Below are 19880 nucleotides of genomic sequence, written 5' to 3'. Positions count from 1 at the left end.
TGGAAGGAAAATGGAGAGCAGCGGGTGTGAAGGGAGTAAGGGGGAGGCAGGGTGTTCACCATGAATTATGGCCACTCTCAACAAGAGTCTTTCACATCAAGGAGGTGAGGAGAGGATGGGGTAATTGGGCATGTTAGACCCAGGCATAATGAGGGCAAATCTCTGCCTGTTTCCCATCCTACGCTCTGCCACTGCTCATGAAATGCGGCCCCCTATATGCCCCATTGCTCTTTCACCACAGGGCTCCACACCCTCAGGGCTTAACTCAAGCTTTGGTAGCACCTTGCAAAGATGGACAGTCTTTCCAGATTGTGCAGTAATATGTGATCGTGTCCTTGGTGTGCAAAGGCCAAGATCCCAAACTTTCCACCTTCAGGGTCTCAGAAACCTTGTTAGGCTTTACACCGCTGTCTTTTCAAGTTGCAAACGCTGCACTTCCATGGCTAATGCCTTGATCTAACTAACAGCTGGATCTCCTAAGGGATAAGGCTGCCCAGAGAGGTTGCGCAGTCTTCTTCACTGGAGATATTCAAGACCCATATGGATGCTTTCCTGTGTAACCTACCGTAAGGAATCCGCTTTAGCGAGGGGTTCAACTTGATCTCCAACAACAAAAAAGATTTCAACCATAAACTGTGAAATATCACTACCCAAATTAATTCAATCCGAACTCCAAGGGGCTGTAATATTATGTCCTTTTGAAACAGAATGGGCCAAGCTCTCAGATCCTGGTGCTCCAGTGGGGCCAACACCATCTCTCCCTCATACCTGTACCATGTAGAGATATCTGCAGCCAGCAGAAGCAGGGCAAGGACGGTGCAGGCAAGTTGTGAAGTACCAGGCAGGGGCTGGCCTGAGAAGGAGAACGTAATCCCCATACTTATCCCCCAGAACAGAAAACATGCTTGAAGGACATCGACTGGGGAGGATGTTAGCTCAGCGTTAGTCATGTTGACTCTAAGCTGACAACAGTAGCAGAAAAGCAGCCAGAAACACGAGATTCAGCAGAGACCCACTGCAGGGAAGTACATCTGAGCGCCAAGAAGCCAACTAGTCATGCAGCGTGTGATCTGCTTGCAGACTCCTTATTACACGTGATGAAAGATGAACAGAAGGGAGTTTGACTTGCGGAGCCTGGGCTGACTTTGCTGTACTGAGTATCGAAAGGTGGATAAAAGCCCTGTATTTGCTGAGCTCTCTTGATCCAAACCGTACTGGTAGGCAGTGAGTGCTATGGTTTATTATTATTTGATTTCAGATGATCATTCTCATTACGTTTCCCCTTTAGGATGAGGTGATCTGCCGGATCTCTAGTATTGAGCCAGTTGCAGCCCTAGGGCACACAGCGTCTCATTCGGAGCCCATCCAACCGACCCCCAACACGTCGGACTGACTGCACACAAAAGGCAGGGTCACCCAGCACGCGTGTACAAAGGCTTCGGGGATGCTTCAGGGACCAAGTGAGGGGCACATTCAATACACACACACAGAGCAGTGGAGAAGCACAGAAGCGGAGCCCATCAGCCACGCAGCCATTCTAGACAGCGCCCACACGGAGGAGCTCCTGCCTTAGGAATGAATCCCAGCTGGGCGGCTGGCGTAACCCCCTGGGAGGCCCTGGAGTTTAAGGGGCTCTCAGTCAGTGCTCTCAGACGTAGGGTATGATTTTGAGGTGGTCCCGTGTGGAGCCCAATGGTCCCTATGTGTCCCTTCCCACTCAGGAGATTCAGTGATGCTCTGGATCTATACTGTCTCCGCCCCAGGCCTTCGAAGTGACGAATAAAACCCACTCTTGCCCTTGTTCTCCGACACTGCGCTGCTCACAGCCCCAAACAGCCGAGAGAAGCCAGCTGCTGACACCGCGCCACTCTCAAAATGGCGAGCACGCCACTCTCAAGATGGCGGAGGGAGCGTCCCCATAGCAACGCGGCGCGAGAGGAGGGGGGCGGGGCTTTGCCGTGCGCTTCCGGTCGGCTCGGGCGGCGACGCGTCAGCGGGCTGACGGCGGTAGGGCCGCGCGCCGGACGGTCACTTCCGGTGAGCCACGGGACCACCAGGCCGCCCCTCGTTGCCTTGGCAACGCCGTAGGGTTTGAGGCCGGCTGAGGCGACGAGGGGTACCCGAGGCGTGAGGTCAGCGGCGCGGTGACGGCAGCGGGGGAGGAGGGTCGGCCCGGCCAACGCCAAAGGTCTCGGCTTTGATGTGGGGCGGGCGGCGGCAGCGTGACCGAGCCGCGGGGCAGCGAGCGGGGCCGGGGCCTGCTAGCACGTAGAGCGGGGCCTTCTGCGGGTCATAGGCAGCGGGGGGGCACGGCGGTTGCTAGGAGACCGAGAACAAGGCTGCAGTGTCCGCGGGGAGCGGGTTGCCGGCTGTTGCGGTGCTGTACCTGGAGCAGAGCATGCAGGCACCTGGTCCCTACTTCGAACCCTGTGTCAGGGCAGGGCGCGATTTACGTTCAGAAATAGAGGGGGTGGGAGTTGAGGTTGGTGCCCGTGGTCACCTGCAGACACCGCGGCCTTAACGGGGGTTTCGCTGTGTCCTTTCTTCCCAGGGAGTTTGCAAGAAGTGCTTTCAGGCAGTCGGGTTCCAGTTAGCGAAAACGATGTTTGCAGATTTGGATTGTGATATCGAGGAGGATAAGCTGTAAGTACGGCGATCATCTTTTCCTGCTCTTTGTTGAGGTTTCTTTTGTTTTTCTAACAATAGAAATAGTCTTCACAACACAAACCAAATGACAGCGGATAGATTCTCATGTTGCTGACAAGGCCCAGGGAGACCCGGACAGGCTTGAGCAGTGGGCCCACAAGGACCCCCTCACTTGGCCAAGTGCAAGGTCTGGTACATGGGCTGTGGCAGTTCCCACACTGTACCCTACACATTCCTACCCCGTGCTGGTAGGTACAGGCTGGGGGATGTAAGAGTGAAGCACAGCCCTACTGAAAAGGATTTGGGGGCGCTGATGGATGGCAGCTGGGCATGTGCCAGCAATGTGCCCTCACAGCCCAGAGTGCCAACTGTGTCCTGGGCTGCACCCAAAGGAGTGTGGCCAGTAGGGAGAGGGAGGTGATCCTGCTCCTCTGCTCTGTGCTGTGAGACCTTTCCTGGAGTACTAAGTTGAATGTGGAGCTCTCAGTACAGGAGAGATGTGGACCTGTTAGAGCACATGCAGAGGAGGGCCGCAAAAATGATCCAAGGGATGGAACACCTGCCCTATGAGAGAGGATGTTGAGAAAGCTAGGGCTGTTCAGCCAGGAGAAGAGAAGGCTCCGGGGAGACCGGAGAGCAGCCTCTCAGTATCTAGAGGGAGACTATAAGAAAAAAAGGGACAGATTCTTTTCTTTGTGATAGGACAAGGAGAAATGGTTTCAGACTAGAAAAGAAATTTAGACTATACATAGACTTATTTTCCAATAAGTCTAGTGTTCCAATAAGGAACAGATTGTCTGGGGGTGTAGATGCTTCATCCCTGGAGATATTCAAGGTCAGGCTGGAGGGGCTCTGAGCATCCTGATCTAGCTGTAGGTGTCTCTGTCCACTGAAGGGGGTTTGTCTAGATGGCCTTTGAGGCTCCTTTCCATCCAACAGTTCTGACTCTAAGACACGCTGAAGGGTCAAGCTCACTGCTCAATCCTGACTTCTTGCTACCTTGGGGAATGGGGATGAAATATTGCTGTGCCTGTAAGCAGATGAAAGGGCTTTGTGTCTCTCTCCAAGGGCTGCTCTGAGCAGTGAATTAGTGACCTTAGCTAGAGGGAAGAAAAAAAAAAAGGGTTATAATGGAAGACAGCAGGAGGCAGCAATAAGTGGAGAAAACCTCTGGAGCCCATGGGTTTGTAAGGAGCACTGTGTTGTCCTGTGCTTATAGACACTATGGCAGAGACAGTGTGCTTAATTAAAGTGTACAATGTCTATCATGTGTTCAGTTTTTATCATCACAGATACCACAGTTGTTTCGTACAGATACAGCTCTGTCTGCCATGTTCAGTTTTCCACTATCTCCTTTCTCATTCTAGAGGAATCCCCACTGTACCTGGGACAGTGACCCTGAAGAAGGACTCCCAGAACCTGATTGGGATCAGCATTGGGGGAGGAGCACAGTACTGCCCCTGTCTCTATATTGTCCAGGTGAGCACCCGGGGAGGAAGAATACAACCAAGTTAAATAGGGGAAATGTAGCTGTCAGGTGTTCGTTCTTCAGTCTTGCACTGTTCTTTTTCATCCTTTTGATTCCAGACTGCTTGTGCTTTTTCTCCCCTTCTCTAGGTATTTGATAACACCCCAGCAGCCTTAGATGGGACCGTGGCAGCGGGTGATGAAATCACAGGGGTCAATGGCAAGTCTGTCAAAGGGAAGACCAAGGTGGAAGTGGCCAAGATGATACAGATGGTAAAGGTGAGAGGTAGGAGGGGGAGCTTCGGGATCATAGTTTACACTGTACTGTCTATCAGTGAAGGAAAGCTGCTGTCACTTGGTTCCGGCGCAGCAGCTTTAAATTTGCTTTTCCTACAGGGAGAAGTGACAATTCACTACAACAAACTTCAGGCTGACCCAAAGCAGGGCAAGTCTTTGGATATCGGTAAGATGTGGTGGTTTCTGTCTCCCTACAGTGTTAAAGCAACGTGGAGGGGTGAAAATTAGTCACAGGTGAAACTGAAGTACTATTCTGTTTCTGTTCTTCCTCCTAGCTCAAGCATTTTCAAATTGAGACTGTGAATGAGAATAAGTGGTTTTGAACTGTTTTGAACTAAGCCCATACAGTTGTCTCTCCTATATGGTCTGCATCTCTCACTTTCTTAAAAGATCCCTGTACTGTTGTTGCTTTCGTTTCTTTTAATGGTGGTTAATTTAATGTCCCAATGAATAGACGAGGATTCCAGGAGATGCTGAGAGCTGGCATGGATTTCTGGTTGGTGAAACAGAAGCACAGTGAGAGTATAAAATGTTTTCCATAGATTTTGAGCACTGTGGCTGCAGCTGACGTTCTTAGGAGCTGCAGGTGCTTGACATTCCTGGCAGTTTGCCCCTAAATCAACGTAGCTGGGTCACGTGGTTCAAAAAAGGGTATAATTTGCAGAGCATGGCTACCAAAGAGAGAAATGAATTTCATCGTCAGGTCTCAGAAGGGTTTAAATAAGGTGTAAGCAGGCAAAAATAATTTTCAGCATTAAATCGTACTCAGCCTCTTATCCTGACTTCCTGAAGTAATACAGCAAATTCAATTACAGATACAATGATAGGTAGCTTATAATGAGATTTATTGGCATAGTCTTCCAAAGGAAGTGCTGGACCTCTATTGATTTAGGTATATAGGATGTGAGAACAGAACAGATGGGCAAGATAAATCATGTGCTATGCACAGCAGCTGGACTGAAGTTTGCATGGTATTCTGCTGCTCACTGTCTCAATAGGTAGTTAGACTGAGGCTAGCCAGTTTATTCAGCATCTGAGAAATGACTGTAGAAATGACCCTGATCCTCATTTGCCATTCTCTTTTGGCCTTTAGTATTGAAGAAAGTAAAGCATCGGCTGGTGGAGAACATGAGCTCAGGGACAGCAGATGCACTGGGGTTAAGCCGAGCCATACTTTGCAACGGTGAGTATTACCCAGAAGGATATTTTCATAAGGAAACACTTGCCTTCCTGTGCTTACCACCTTTTTGTGATTTCTTACAAGTCCCACATTACTACTTCACAGTTCTTTCCTTCTATACCTTGTTGTTGTGATTGCCTCTTGTATATTACATCCTTGGGGCCATTTAAATGATAACTAGTGGGAACCCATGTCACGAATGCTGATAGATGGTGATCTCGCACTGTAAAACCAAATTGAAGTTGTTTTAAAACCTTCCCATGAGGGCAGGCTTTGGATTTAAGGGAAGTCTGAACCAAAGATAGGAAGCTGGTGTTTTTCCAGTCAGGCAGGTCTTAACCAGGTCTTAGATTTGATTATTGTAATTCAATATTCTGATTCTTGTTTACATTTAGATGGATTGGTGAAGAGATTGGAGGAGCTGGAAAGGACTGCAGAACTGTACAAAGGTAAGTTATGTCTTTCATCAGATACTGGATGGGGTGGAAAGATGCCTACGTTACATTTCAGTGAAATGACTTACTTGTCTTTTTCTGTTTTCCACTACAGGCTTGACAGAACACACCAAGAGTCTTCTCAGAGCTTTCTTTGAGCTATCCCAGACGCACAGAGGTAATGAGTGAGCAAAGGAGTTTTAGTTGATACCTAAAGGTGTGATTCCATCACCAGTACCATCCCTAAGTGCAAGGTTTTGGGAAGGAGTTGCTGCATTGGAAGCGTGATTCTTCTCCAGGGCCAACCCCTTCTTCCATTTGTTTGCATTTCTTACTCTCATCCAGCATTTGGAGACGTTTTCTCTGTCATCGGTGTACGGGAGCCTCAACCAGCTGCCAGTGAAGCTTTTGTGAAGTTTGCTGATGCCCATCGCAACATTGAGAAGTTTGGAATTCACCTTCTGAAAACAATTAAACCGGTAAAGAGTTTAACCGTACCGTAAAGGGTGTGGAGAAGGAGGGTATCTAGAAAGACAGAAGGCGATATTTGGAGGTATTATCATAAAGATCATTTGTTGTGGGGAAGAACTGTCATTGCTTTCCTTCATGGAACTCTTCACAACTAACCTAAGAGGTAGAATAGTGAATATGTCAGTCTTGTCCCTTTGACTTCTGCCTGTGAATATGCGCCTCTTGTTGTCCATTGGGGATGGGAGGGTAGTCTGATCAGTGTAGTCCCAGGAGTCCTTTCCCTGATACTGGTATCCATAACTAAGAGATGTTACTAAACTTAAGAGAGCTCGGCATATTTGAGTGAATCATCAGGAGATCCATTTGTTTTGTTTAGCAAACAGGATATTAAATATTGATTTGAGCACTACTTGAAGTGCTTTATTGCATGGACAGTCCTGGTTAGTGCATCTGTGAATCCGGGAGAGCAATCTCCAGGGCTAATTACAAATGAAACAAGTTGAGTTAGAAGCAGATAAATACAGACTGGAAGTGAGGCATGCATTTCTAGCACTGGAACCACTTACCAGCGACTTTAATGGGTCTTCTAACTGTGGCAATACTGAATCAAGATCAAACAATCTTTTTCCAATGTGTTCTAGTTCAAAGAAGAGTTAACTCGAGACAGTCTTATGACCTGTGCTCACTAGAAGGTTGGACTTCATGAATTATAGTCATGATTTTTGAACTTAGCTTTGGCAGCAGGATGTTTCCCTTGCAGATGCTGACTGACTTGAACACGTATCTGAATAAAGCCATTCCTGACACAAGGCTGACTATCAAAAAATACCTGGATGTCAAGTTTGAATATCTGGTGAGCAGCTCTTATCTTTTTTAAAGCTGGTTGAAATTACATTTTCAGGAGTCGTAGCCTGAGAATCACATGCAGTCTGCACGATCACATGTGCATCTTTCCATGGTTAATATGAGAATGCTTTCTTTTATCTTCCCCCAGTTCTTTGTCTATTGACAGATAACTCCTATTCAAACATCTCCTTTTGATCTCATAGTTCACACCAATAAAGTGTCTCGGAATCCAGATGACTTTCTTTCCACCTGACCAAATTCATTTCCATATTCACAGAATTCCCGTTGAACTTGTGCTCCTGAACTCCCCTAAATAGCTCTCCAGTCTCAGAGTCCCTGTTCTTGATGCACTTTGGGGCTGTCTTTCTTCAGCCAAGTTGGACAGCCCTCTTCCATTCCACTCACACCTTGTTATCTACACCAAAGAATAAAAATAGCGTAGGGTTGTTTAGCGCGTCTTTTACTGTAATTGTTGTATCTGTTTGCTTTTCTCAGCTGAGGGAAATATTTGGGCCTGCACCCGAAGGCAAGTGAAAATGTCAGCTTCTCTTCCCACATCAATCCTTCCTGCAGCTCATCTTTTTTTCTCCTCCTTATTTACACTTTGCACATGGTTTTCCAGCAGTGCGTTTTCCCAAACAGTAGATGAATGGAGGATTTTTCTCCTACTGGGTTATACTCGTATTACAGGAGCAAATACTTCATGTAAATAAGACCCTTCTTCCTCCCCCACCATAAACTGTTTTTCTTTCCACCTGGAGTGCTGAATCTGCTCTGATCCCACTTTGCTTTCCCCACCGTCCCTAGCTGCAGCAACTGAGGGAAGGCTTGAAATGATACAACTCTATGGCTGTGAGCAGTGGTTGAATTGCTTTTAATCCCTAATATTCCCTTATTGTTCTGCTTTTTTTTGTTGTTGTCCTGTGAAGTCTTACTGCCTGAAAGTCAAGGAGATGGATGATGAAGAATACAGCTGCATTGTGAGTACCAGTATTGTGGCAGAGCAAACTGCATCCTCTGTTACTGTATATTGTGTGCACACTGCCTCATAATTGGGTATTCACTGACACACTAGCAGATGCATCCTAACAACTACATCCATTTGTTCTTATCATATTAGAACCCGGAAATCCTTAAACACTACCTAGGAGACAGTAGCTCTCATGAATGCTGTGAGATACTAGAGGGAGCAGTCATCTGCTTCTGTGCACGGTGGTTGCCTCTCTTGGTGTTTAAGTAATATTAGCTTGTGTAAGAAGGTTTAAGGTGTTATCTTCACAGATTCCATTTGTGTCTAGTGCTCAGCTTGCCATCAATTCTGGACTCGCTTCTGAGAAATGGAGGTTTAGCTTCTCAGCAAAAAAAATGCATGTGAAAGCTCCGTTTATTGTTGAAGAATGGATTAAAGGATCTCTTTTAAGAATATTTTTTTTCCTTATAAATAAGTAACGTAAAGTCAGAAGGCTTCAAAAAAAACCCAAACCCCATTGACATTTTGCTGCCTCTTTTAAAGTTTGACATCTTTCATCCTTAACAGCTCTGTTTAGGATAGCTAAAGGTGCCCCCCGCATACCCAGTTTCCCTGCGTGAAAGCAAGATCTGTTTTATTCTAGGCATTATTCTCAGAGGAGGAGTTTTATGTATTTATTCATTTATGTTTGTAAGTCCTAGATAACCATGCCAGGAATGAATAGAACTTTCCTAACACAGCTTTTAATTACGCCTTGGTGCTCCTCAGGAGGGGAATAGTCCCAGTCTTGGCCAGCAGAGTAAGACCTCTGGGTATTGGCATACGTAGTGCACTTTATGAAGCCATAGTCAGTAACATGGATTTTTATGTTAGATTTGCAGGTGCAAGAGAAAGAATGTTGCTTAGCTGACAGACCTACCACTTTTCCCTCCATACTGTTTTGGGGGACAGTTTATGGGCCCATCCCTAATGGATCAGGTGCTGTGATGGGATGCTTGTAGAAAGCACAGAATTCCCTGTATAGACATACGCTACATTATGCAGTCCATACAGAGTAAAACCCTGGGCTTGTTTTTTATGGTGTCTGTCATAATAGTTCAGTTAGGAAGCCCTTCCACTTCTCTGTGCTGATTTGGAAGGTGCCTGTTGTTTTCTTTGTTTTGTAGCAGCACCCTTCTTTACTGTGGCTGGTGCATCTTTGGTCTTTAGAATGGCCACGATGACTGCCCTGTTTTGCTGTTGTGACCGTGTTCACAGTCTTTCATGCTTCTTGACTGCAGTTCCTGAGAGGGCTGTAATACCCAAAGTCAGTGCAAGTCTGTATCACTATGCAAACTGTGTGTTCAGGCAGTGCTGTGGGAGTCTCTGAAGTGCTGCTGTGTTTTGGCAGGCACTGGGTGAGCCCCTCTACCGAGTCAGCACTGGGAACTACGAGTACCGCCTTATCCTGCGTTGCCGCCAGGAGGCTCGCACGCGTTTTGCCAAGATGAGGAAAGACGTGCTAGAGAAAATAGAGCTGCTAGACCAGAAACATGGTGAGTACCACTGCTGTGTCCAGCACCTGGAAAGCATCCGTGGCTTCAGGCTTCATGCTCCTCATTCACCTTAACAGTGTGTGCTGCAGAACTCTTCCTTGGCCTCAAGTTGCATCAGGGGAGGGAGATTCAGATTGGATGTTAGGAGAAAGTTCTTTTCTGAAAGAGTGGTCGGGCTCTGGAATGGGTGGTCCAGGGAGGTGGTGGAGTCACCATCCATGGAGGTGTTACAGAAATGTTTAGGTGTTGTACATGAGACACGTCACAGTGAAGAAGTATTTGTGGATGGTTGGTCTGGATGACCTCAGAGGTCTGTTCCAACTGTGGTGATTCTATGATTGACTCTACCTGAGACATCTGTGCTCAGGCACCACATGGGACTGTCTGAGAGTCTGTAACTCCTACTGCTGAGGGAGTCTTGATCACAGCCTTCACACTGTTTGGGAAGCGGTTTCTCCTGATTTGTTCCCAATGTGTTTCTGTTACAGTACAGGACATCGTGTTCCAGCTCCAGCGTTTTGTCTCCACGATGTCCAAGTACTATGACGACTGCTATGCTGTGCTCCGAGACGCAGATGTCTTTCCCATTGAGGTGGACCTTGCCCGCACTACTCTGAACTATGGGCAGAAGGACACATACACAGACGGGGCAGAAGAAGAAGAAGAAGGAGGGAGTGAGAAAGAGAATAGCGGGAAGGAGGATACAAATGGTGAAAAGCTCATTGATGATGCCTGAACACGCCAGTATGGCACGGAGGAAATGACTTTGCAGACTGTTATAAAAACATGTATTTTACACGGCGATTCATCCTTCATGATTGTGTTGTCCAGCCTGGGATTCCTCCTCTGCTCTGGGTAGCAGTAGCTGGTTGGATTGGGGTCAGCCTCTGCATTCTTCTCTTCATTTGCTTGCTTGCCTGGATATTCCGTTTTTCCCTGCAGAGTTCCATTGCCCAACTTGGATACTGAGTAGCGAGGAAGAGAATCTCCTCCCACATCCCTGTATGACTCCATGTGCACAGCTGAGGGTGCAGGATGCACCACTCCTCTCTGGCATGTGGAAGGCTGCTGAGCATCTGGAGATAGCTACAAATGGAAGAACAGTGTCCTCCTGTCCTCCCTTGTGCTGTGGGAAAGAGTTAGCACCAGCATTGTTTTCTTCACCTCACTGCTCGCTGTCTTCATGCTTCAAGCTTTGGCTTATTTCCATCTTCCTCTCTTTCTTCCTGGAGCACATCCCATGAGCTCTGGGATGGGGTGTTTTGAGGATGATCAACTCTCTGCAACACCGTTTTTAAGCAATAAGTCAGAGCTGATGTCTAGAACTAGCGGTGGTATGTGCGATGCATTCATCCCCTACCCAAGGGGTCCAGGGGAAGCTCTCCTGGCAGAGGTTGATGGTAGTGGCTGCCTGCTGTGGTTGGCTGCTGCAGGGATCTACAAGACTATTTCCTTGGCTGCTGTCCTCTTCATATTCTTTGAGCTCCTGCACAGCTAGCACCATCTGTACACTCCATAGCTCTACCCTAGGGCTGGGGTCCTCCACTATGTAGCTCTGCCACATGTGGAAAAGAGGACCATAGATCAGAAAGTTCTCTCAGCCAGCAGAGAGATGCTGAGGTTAACATGTTTGTCCGAGTCAGGTTTATGAAAGCAAGAGCAAAGCTGCATGCATTTCCTTTCTTTTGTTGTCTCATAATGCTCTTTGCAATGAATAGTAACCAAATAGACTTCTTGAGGATGTGCAGTAAGACCTGCAAACTCCTTTCCTTGTACAGGTGCCACGAGGAACCCACTTAGGATTGCAAAGGTGATGATCTGCCCTTACACTAGCGAGGAGGGGCAGGAAGCTCTGCAGTGAGGGGAAGATAAGGCCTGTGGCAGAGACAGGGTGATTCTGAGTGTGAAGTATGAATAGCATACAAAATACTGCTCTCTTCTCCACCTGATCTGTTCTGCCAGAAGCTAATAGTGTGCATTCCCCAGCACAAGGAAAGGAGGAAAAGATAAAGCTTTTCTCCTCCCTCTATCCCTGTGGGCAGATCCCAGATCCAGTTGGCACTTCTCGCTAGCGGTGGTGTGCTGCTCAGAGGCCGGGGTTTTGACTTCTCTGTCGTTACGTTCTAATGGTAGTGAGAGAAGTTACTGAAAGGCATTAATTTAAGATTGAGATGTTTCATTTGATTTTTCTCTATTTTATTTCATTTTATTTTATTTTATTGGAGACTCGTTATCCCCATGGGTGCGTGGAAGAAAGTCATCCATGGGCAAGCTGCTCTGGAAGATGTAAATGGACTCTGAAGTGTACTGTTGTCTCTAATAAAGAGAAGTGTGATAGTTTTGTTTCCTGTTGTTCCTGGCTTTGCTTTAGTGATGTGTTTGCTTATGCTGGTCAGTTTTTCCTCACTCACAGATGTCTCTATGCCAGGATGCTATGGTTGCTATGGCTCAGGCTTCCCGAAGATCAGTACAGATGCTGTAGCAAGGCCATTTCTCCATGCAGTACCAAGTTTCTCTGCATCTTCCAAGGAAACACCAGCCTGATATTATCCTAATGCTGCTCCAGGACCAGCTTTACCATATAGCTCAACTATTGCACCAGAAGTAAATTGATGCTCAAATCCCTCATCCTTTCTGTCGTGACAGAATGTGAAGTAGTTCAGAGGAACAGAAAAGGCTTCAGTGGAGCCTGCCTGAAAGTCAACAGTGTGGAAGTGGAGGACAGTGGAGCCCGGCAGCCTTTCTTTGCAACCTGCCTACAAGCAAACAGCAGCAGCCTTGTGGGGAGTGGTACAGAAGAAGTATGGCATCCGTTTCTGCCTCAGCAGCATCCCTTAGGCTTATTCTGTGTTCATGAGAATGCTTATCATTGCTTGAATAAGACCCCCAGACAGAAGCAAGTGCTGCAGTAAAGAATCTTCTTTGTGGGACGGGGGTAACAGCACAAGCCAGTGTGCATTGAGCAGTGGGTGTATTAAAGCCTGAGCCAGAACCAGAGGCTGCAGGAAACTGATTTTTGGCACGAAACGATCCCCTGAGGTCCTCTGGCAAGTACCCAACAGTGGTGGTTGCCATCACAGAGAAGAGAGTGGGCAGGAAGAGGCCTGGGTATCTCACAGCACAGTCTATAGCGAGACCTCGTAGCCTAAGGGCTGTTATTTGCCTCTGTGAAAAGATTTAAGAGGAGGAGGCTTAGTGGGAAATGTGAAGTGGTGACAGGGAAACAGAGGGGATGTTGTTCTAGGGACCTGCCTGGTGCTGACAAGGGTGATTGTTTTCAGGCTGTGGATTTCGGACCTCTGGGAAGCTGTGGGCTGCTTCTAGAAGGGGGCACTGGTGGGTAAGGAAGACCAGGATATTGGGGATGGGTTGCTGTGGAGCAGCTTGTTTGCTCAGAGCAGAAACAGTGCTCTTACCTTTTGTGGGAAGAACAAGGTTGCAGAGCAGTGGCTGGATGCCCACAGGGCTCCAATCACTCCTGCTGCTGCTTGTGTGTTCTCCCAGGGCTGTGCATGCAGCATTTCTTGCGGTGCTTGGTCTGATTTGTGAGGTTTCTAAGGGGGGTTGAAGAGGAAAGAAACAAAACCTGAAGTCATTGATGTGACTGGCTCACAGTTAGAACTAATGGCTGCGCTATTAGCCGTGGTAGAACCAAGCACAGCCCTATGTGGGTTTGTGTTTTGCCTTCCAATTGCTGTTATAACTCTTGTTGTCAGTCATGTTCTTAAGCTGGCACTCATGCAGCAACTGTAGTTTGCCCATCAATTATGGTTTCTTCGTGCTAGATACACCCAAGAAACTCTTTCCATCGCGTTCCTATACCCCAGCTGGGTTTAAATGGCTCTATGAGTTCTGCTGGCTTCACCCATTCCTTATCAATTCACAGTCGGTCCTGCCTGGAACGACCCACCTTGTCTGACAGTCTCATGGGCTGCCTTCCTTGCAGACCAGTTCTGCTTAGGTCTTGATCCCTCCACACAGTAAGAGGTTCCTCCGGGGCCAACCGGAAGAAAGGGCTTTGGCCAGGGGTGTTTATGAAAGATCCGGTCCCAAAGCAGATTAAGAGCGGTTTAAACATGCCAGGGAAGGTTGTCCTTTCCGAACACAGAAATCCACCACCGTGGGCAGGGGGAGGAGGTCACGCCTGGCTGGCCACGTGCCCCCCTCAACCCTCATTGGTGGCACCCAAGGGGCCGCAGCTTGTCCTTCTGCCTTACCTTTGATTCCTTTATGTAAGAGGCCTTTCTCTATTTAAAAAGAAAACACACGGGAGCATCTTGTGCCGTTCCTGCTGAGTGGATAATCGCTTGGGACAGGGATGTTTACCTGCACTGAGAACCCCACCCCCAGCTGCCACTGCTATTCCTGGCAGCAAGGCTCTGTGCTGCAGCTGCCCACTCAGGGGCATTAGCCCTTCTGAGGTGCCGCCTTTTTGCACTTTGGCAGCAGCTTGGAAGAGCCATCATGTGCCACCGCCCCAGCTTTACAGCCCACTGAAGGTGCTCCCGAGGGAGGTGGTCACAACCGTGCTCCCACTGGTTCAGCAGTGCCCTGAGGAGGTACTGAGGGTGATGCAGCACTTACTCCCATGTTGGCTGCAGCAGGACATGACCTAATGATAGCTACGAGCATCTCCTAAACCTACTCCAGCTTGCCTGGCATGCCTGCTTCCATCATAGCCCCTGGTTTGCGTGTCCCAAGGGCAAGGCAAACCCAGACCAGGTACAGCAGCTGCCCTTGGTCCTTCCATGAGCTGTGCCATTCGGGGCTGTGCTATCCTGACCCTGGGAGTGGCGTAGAGGAAACACTGACACCAGACCAGAGCATCCCAGAGCTGATTACAAAGAGTCTCTAATTGTGTTCTGTACTGTGACAATGCAGAAAGAAAAGGAGAGTCCTTCGCAGCCTCTTCAAAATATATTTTCCAGGGCTGGTTTGGAGGTAAGGGGAAGAAGATTCTGGTGGTTGGGCTGCATTGAGCCTGCATGGGGTGCAGGATGCAAGTAGACATATCTCTGTGCAGGTATGTGAACATATGTACATGAGGACCAGCTATTTCTTAGACTTCCGCCCTTTTATCTTTTACATTTGCTTTTGTTCCAGTCCACATCCCATCTATACTCCCACGCTGAGTTACACACAAACCAGGCCAGTTATGTACATCCTCATTCCTCTTCCCTGGCTAAAAACTGTCCCTCTCCACTGTCTGATCAGCGTTGCAGCCGGCTCGTGCCGACACCTCCCCATCCACCTCAGGACACCTGCCTCCCTCCCCACTCTGCTCATCCTCCACATGGTTGGCCTCCTCATTGGCTGCCACCATAGCCTTGTCGGTGCCATGGGCCGGCTGGTGGTTATCACTGCTGTGCTCCTCGGCTTCCTGCACATCAGACTCGGCTTCTTCAGTGTCGCTCCCGCCACCTGCTGAAGGGTTTTTCTCTGGGGGAGGCGTCTTCTTCCCTCGGTTCAGGCAGCAGTAGGTGGCCATGGCCAGGAACAGAGCGGAGAGCACCACCTCCGAGCCCGCCAAGTAGAAGATCACCTCGTAGTTCTTGAGAGCATCAACCAAGCGGCCTGGAGGTTGGAGAAGAAACGAGGTTAGCCTCAGCCTAAGCACCCCTGGATGGACAGATCAGCACAAGTGGGCGGCACCTGGGGTCCCATTCCTGAAAGGAAGAGCAGGAAGCCTGGGAATCTGAAATCACCCCGGGTAAGGAGATGGCCAACTGGAAGTCATGCTGTGCCACCAGGGTCACTGCTTTCCCATGTTCTAAACAATGGTGACGCACTGACGTCATGGGGTCAGGCTGTGGTGGGCCATCTTCTTGCCAAGATAAGATCAGCCTCTGAAGACAAGGTTTTCTTGGAGGGCGCACACCTTTTCTCTGCCAAAGAGATATTTCTTCTCTCACAGAGAAGGTGTTGAGGCACTGGCACAGGCTGCCAAAGAAGATGTGGATGTCTTACCCCTGGAGACATTCAAGGCCAAATTGGATAGGGCCCTGGACAATGTGATCTAGCGCTTGCTATAGCAGTTGGCAGCCCTGCCCATGACAGAGAGGTTGGAACTAGGTGATCTCTGAGGTCCATTCCAACCCGAGCCTTTCTATGTTTCTATGTTCTCCCAAATGTCTCAAGGCTGACAATGGAAAGAGAGTTCCCAGTGTAACTGAGATGGCATTTGCCAAGCTGAGATGGGGCTGTGGTGGCCAAAAGCTTCGTCCCAGTCTTGCAGTCCTGACTGCAGATGTGACCCCTGGCCCCAGTTATAATTAAACAGGCCCTGCATTCACAAACAACAGGTGAATGTGCCCTTTTTACCCTGGCTGGACAGCAAGTGAGGATTGTGTACGTGCGTGTGTATGCAGCTTATCCTACAGCGAGCCCCTCAGCCCCGCAGAGGGGGAAACAGCTCAGGAGGATTACACCAAACAAAGACACTTTGTTCAACCCCTTTCGTTCAGTCAAGTGACCGTGCCAAGAACGAGCTGTGGGGTTTGCAAGCACCATCGAGCTTCATATACAAGCAGATCTTGCAGCAAAGTCCATTCAAGGTGGGGAAATGGGAGCCCCTCAGTCCTTGTGACTGTGCTCCATCAGTGACCCTGCTCCATCTCTGTCCCAGTTTGTACTCACATAATGCCAAAGCACAGATGAATGAGGAGGGAGTTCCACCCCCCATGATGTCCCACAGTTGTCTGACCACTGACAGATGTGTGGGGTAGTGGCCTTGAAGATACAGCCTCCACTACCTGCTCTGTGTGTCCTGGCTTTTATGCTTCAGTGTCTTCAGACTCCCCCCATCATTCTTGAATTTTCCTGACCTGGAGAAATTGCATCTACAGTGGCCTCCTACCCCCCGTTCTATGCAAGAAACCATTTGACCTTAAACTGTGTTGAAATAACATGCAAGAGGGAAGGCCAGCATGGAAAACACTCTAACAGCAAATGCTTCAGGTGACTCTACAGACTGTTTTGGCAGCCTTGATTGACACCGACATGCTGGCACCTTGGGTTGGGGCTAACACATGTTGAAATCACCGCTCACAGCATCAATCAAAATGCCGTAGAACTTAAAATATCCTCACCTTTTCCCAACAAAGACTCACAGGAGATTGCTTGCAAAATGTGCCTGACCATAACCACAACACGATTTGATGCAATGTTCACAGCGAAGGCAGGAACATGGATCCCAGCATGAAAGAGGGAGAAGTGCCACTGATGAGGACTGAGGGACACTGGAAGTCGTGCCATTCTGTATGCCTGCCATTGCTGAGGTCTCTCAGGAAAGCAGAAGGAAATACCACTTACCATTTTCTTCTCTGGTTCAGTTCTGGTGCATTCAGGGAGACCAGGAGCTCTCAGTTCAGAGAGCTCCCAGGAGAACTTCTTTGAAACTGAGAAGTGGAGCCTTTATTCAAGGACTGTGACCAATAACCAACACCTGCAATCCTGTGGGATGGCAGCAAAACTAACCACATGCGTTTTGCAGCACGAGACCTACCTGCAGAGGGTGGGCCAATGAGCACAGCAAAAGCCTCGATAAGTAGGACCAGCCCGATGGCACTGGAGAACTTCTGGGAGCCAACGATGGCCATGAGCACCTCGAACTGCAGAGCCCCTACCATGCCATAAGAAATGCCGAAAAAGACACAGAAGATGACCAGCCCCGTGTAGTTGCTAGCCCTGGCACTGCAGATGTCTGTCAAGCCATTGAAGAGCATAGCGAAGCTGAACAAGTATGCCACGTGGGGACGTACCCACTTCAAACCTGCCACCATGCCACATGCTGGCCGGGCAAAGATATCGATGAAACCGATGATGGAGAGCAAGAATGCAGCCTCTGTGTCTGGTACTCCTGTGTCCTTGGCATAGTTGACCAACAAGATGGGGGGCACGAAGAGACCCAAGACCAGGATGAACTTTGAGATAGTGTAAATGATGAAGCCTCGGTTGGAAAAGATGCTGAAATCCAACAGCTTCTTTCCTTTCTTGGGCTTCTTTTTGGCTTTCTTGGCTTTCTTGGTCCCATCAGTGGTGCTGATGCCCTCCTCTGACTTGCCTCCCATGGGCAGCATCTCCTTGGCTTCATATTTGTCCTGAGCTTTCTCCATTTTCCGCTTCATTCCCGCATCCAGGGGTCTCATGACTGCCCCACAAGTGCAGCAGTTGAGCAGAAGGCCCCCCATGATGAGGAACCCTCCTCGCCAACCAAACTTCTCCAGCAGCACTTGCCCCAGTGGAGAAAGGGAGGAAAGGAAGACAGGGCTCCCGGCAGCAGCCAGTCCATTGGCAAGAGGTCGACGTTTGTCAAAGTAGGTGCCCAGCATGATCAGCGAGGGCTGGAAGTTCAGTGCCATACCCAGACCTATGAAAGGGTGAGAACCAGGAGAGAGAGAGGGAGTGCAAGGATGTGAGATGTGTTTTCCAACAAGCTGAAACCCACCCACTACTTCCCTAGTCCAGAAGCCCTTCATGTGTTCCACACAAGCCTCTTCTCTATTGTCTTGCCCAACATTCAAGACTAGATGCCTCCTTTGAGTGGGTGTAAATAGGTTGAGGGGTGACCTGATGCCAGACATGGCAGTGCTAAAGGGCGATACAGTGCACTCTTGGCTCTTCCATCAGTGTGCTCCCCCTACTCCTGGGGTTCTCACCTGTCAGCACACCAGCTGTCAAATAAAGCTCAATGATGTTTGTGGTAAAAGATGCCAGAATCATCCCGGATGAAGCTAGCAGCCCTCCAATGAGCATCACAGGCCGGCAGCCAAACTGGTTCACCATGATGCTACATACTGGTCCTGGGAGAAAGCAGAGGAGAGACAATAAGATTCCAGAAGGAGACAGATAGACAGGACATGTGGGATGGGGCAGCGTGCCCAAATGGCACCGGGGAAGATGAAACACTAATGGCAAATATTACTGCTTGGCTGTTTAGCTACACAGTCCCTGGACAAGGGACAGAAGCCCTGGTGTAGAGACCTTTGCCCTGCTCTGCATTGAACCGCCTATTCTCTGAGAGCAATAAAGGAGTTGGTGCTTCAGCAAACATCATGGGGCCTATGGTGTGAGACCAGAAATCTCCTGGGGCAGAAGAGATAGAGACACAAAATGTACCACACATCTAGAATGGTGTAGCGGGAGAACTGTCTTTGACACATTGGTTCATGATGAGGCCATTGAGTGTGCGCATGGGGACACAGTTTGGAACTCTAGCAGGGCAGGGGAGGAAAAAGTTTGGTAGGAAGTATATGCGAGCATCACCTGTTCCATAGAGCATGGCCAGCATGATAGAGGAGATCCAGGCTGTGTCACTGTAGCCCACGTGGAAATCTTTCATGAGCTCCTTGAAGTAGACACTGACAGCTTTTGGGAAGGCATAGGAGAAGCCAGTAATCACAAAGCAGCCAAAGAGCACGATCCAGCCCCATCCACCATCTGGGGGCTTCACAGGAGCTGGGAGCTGCCCTTCCTCTGGGTCAGCTCTCCCCATTGTCTAGCCTGGATGGGGGAAGGCAGGCCGGGAGGTGGGGTGACACAGGGAGACAGCGAGAGATCTGCAGATTCTGCAAGAGAAGAGCGTAGCAGGCAAACATTTACTACAAGGTTTCCCTCCATGCCCCCTATATATAGCCCTCACTCTCCCTTCCATGCTATTCCTGACCAGACCTGGGAAATGGGTGAAGGTTGAGAGCATGGTGAACTGCAGCAATGGTTATTTGCATGCCAGAGAGATTAGGGCTCCATACCTATACGGAGGGGCCGCAACAAAGCCAAAGGGGGGAGAAGAAGGGAATTAGAGGATATGTCTTGTGAGTTGCTCTCAGGACTCCTAAGCTGCACAAGAATTTTGCTCCAGTTGGCTGCTGTAAGAGTGTATTTCTCATTTCTCCCCTAGGTACCAGGTTTCTATCATTCCAACACCAACTACCTCAATTCCTTCCACATCAAAGCTTATTTTCATACCTGTATGCAAAGTTATCACTGATCTTTGATTTATTACTCTCCAGTAGCATCAGAAGGTATTAGAAAGC

General features: G+C 48.8%; 2 protein-coding genes across 4 annotated transcripts; one reads left to right on the top strand and one right to left on the bottom strand.

The window, feature by feature from the left end:
• The first annotated feature begins 1936 nt into the window (after positions 1 to 1936).
• PICK1 (protein interacting with PRKCA 1) lies at positions 1937 to 12183 on the top strand. Of its 3 annotated transcripts, none has more exons than XM_072357754.1 (13): positions 1937 to 2037; positions 2552 to 2643; positions 4014 to 4125; positions 4264 to 4392; positions 4510 to 4576; positions 5504 to 5593; positions 5986 to 6039; positions 6140 to 6202; positions 6370 to 6503; positions 7256 to 7348; positions 8271 to 8321; positions 9702 to 9846; positions 10335 to 12183. In XM_072357754.1, exons 2-13 carry the CDS (start codon positions 2603 to 2605, stop codon positions 10580 to 10582), a joined length of 1227 nt encoding a protein of 408 aa, XP_072213855.1. In that variant the 5' UTR covers positions 1937 to 2037; positions 2552 to 2602; the 3' UTR covers positions 10583 to 12183. The 3 variants fall into 3 exon arrangements, with proteins under 3 accessions (XP_072213855.1, XP_072213848.1, XP_072213861.1); XM_072357747.1 differs by having other exon boundaries at positions 1999 to 2132; XM_072357760.1 differs by lacking the exon at positions 1937 to 2037 and adding an exon at positions 2040 to 2188.
• A 2845-nt stretch (positions 12184 to 15028) lies between these two features.
• Positions 15029 to 19339, bottom strand: SLC16A8 (solute carrier family 16 member 8). The gene is made up of 4 exons (XM_072354084.1): positions 19111 to 19339; positions 18504 to 18647; positions 17351 to 18214; positions 15029 to 15420 (listed from the first exon to the last, which is right to left on the bottom strand). The coding sequence occupies exons 1-4, from the start codon at positions 19337 to 19339 to the stop codon at positions 15029 to 15031; spliced, it is 1629 nt and encodes a 542-aa protein (XP_072210185.1).
• Positions 19340 to 19880: the final 541 nt, after the last annotated feature.

The sequence above is a fragment of the Excalfactoria chinensis genome, chromosome 1, assembly GCF_039878825.1.
Source record: "Excalfactoria chinensis isolate bCotChi1 chromosome 1, bCotChi1.hap2, whole genome shotgun sequence".
In the NCBI taxonomy this organism is placed as follows: domain Eukaryota; kingdom Metazoa; phylum Chordata; class Aves; order Galliformes; family Phasianidae; genus Excalfactoria; species Excalfactoria chinensis.
The sequence above is the reverse complement of the archived record's forward strand: the minus strand, read 5'-3'. Positions and strand labels throughout refer to the sequence as shown.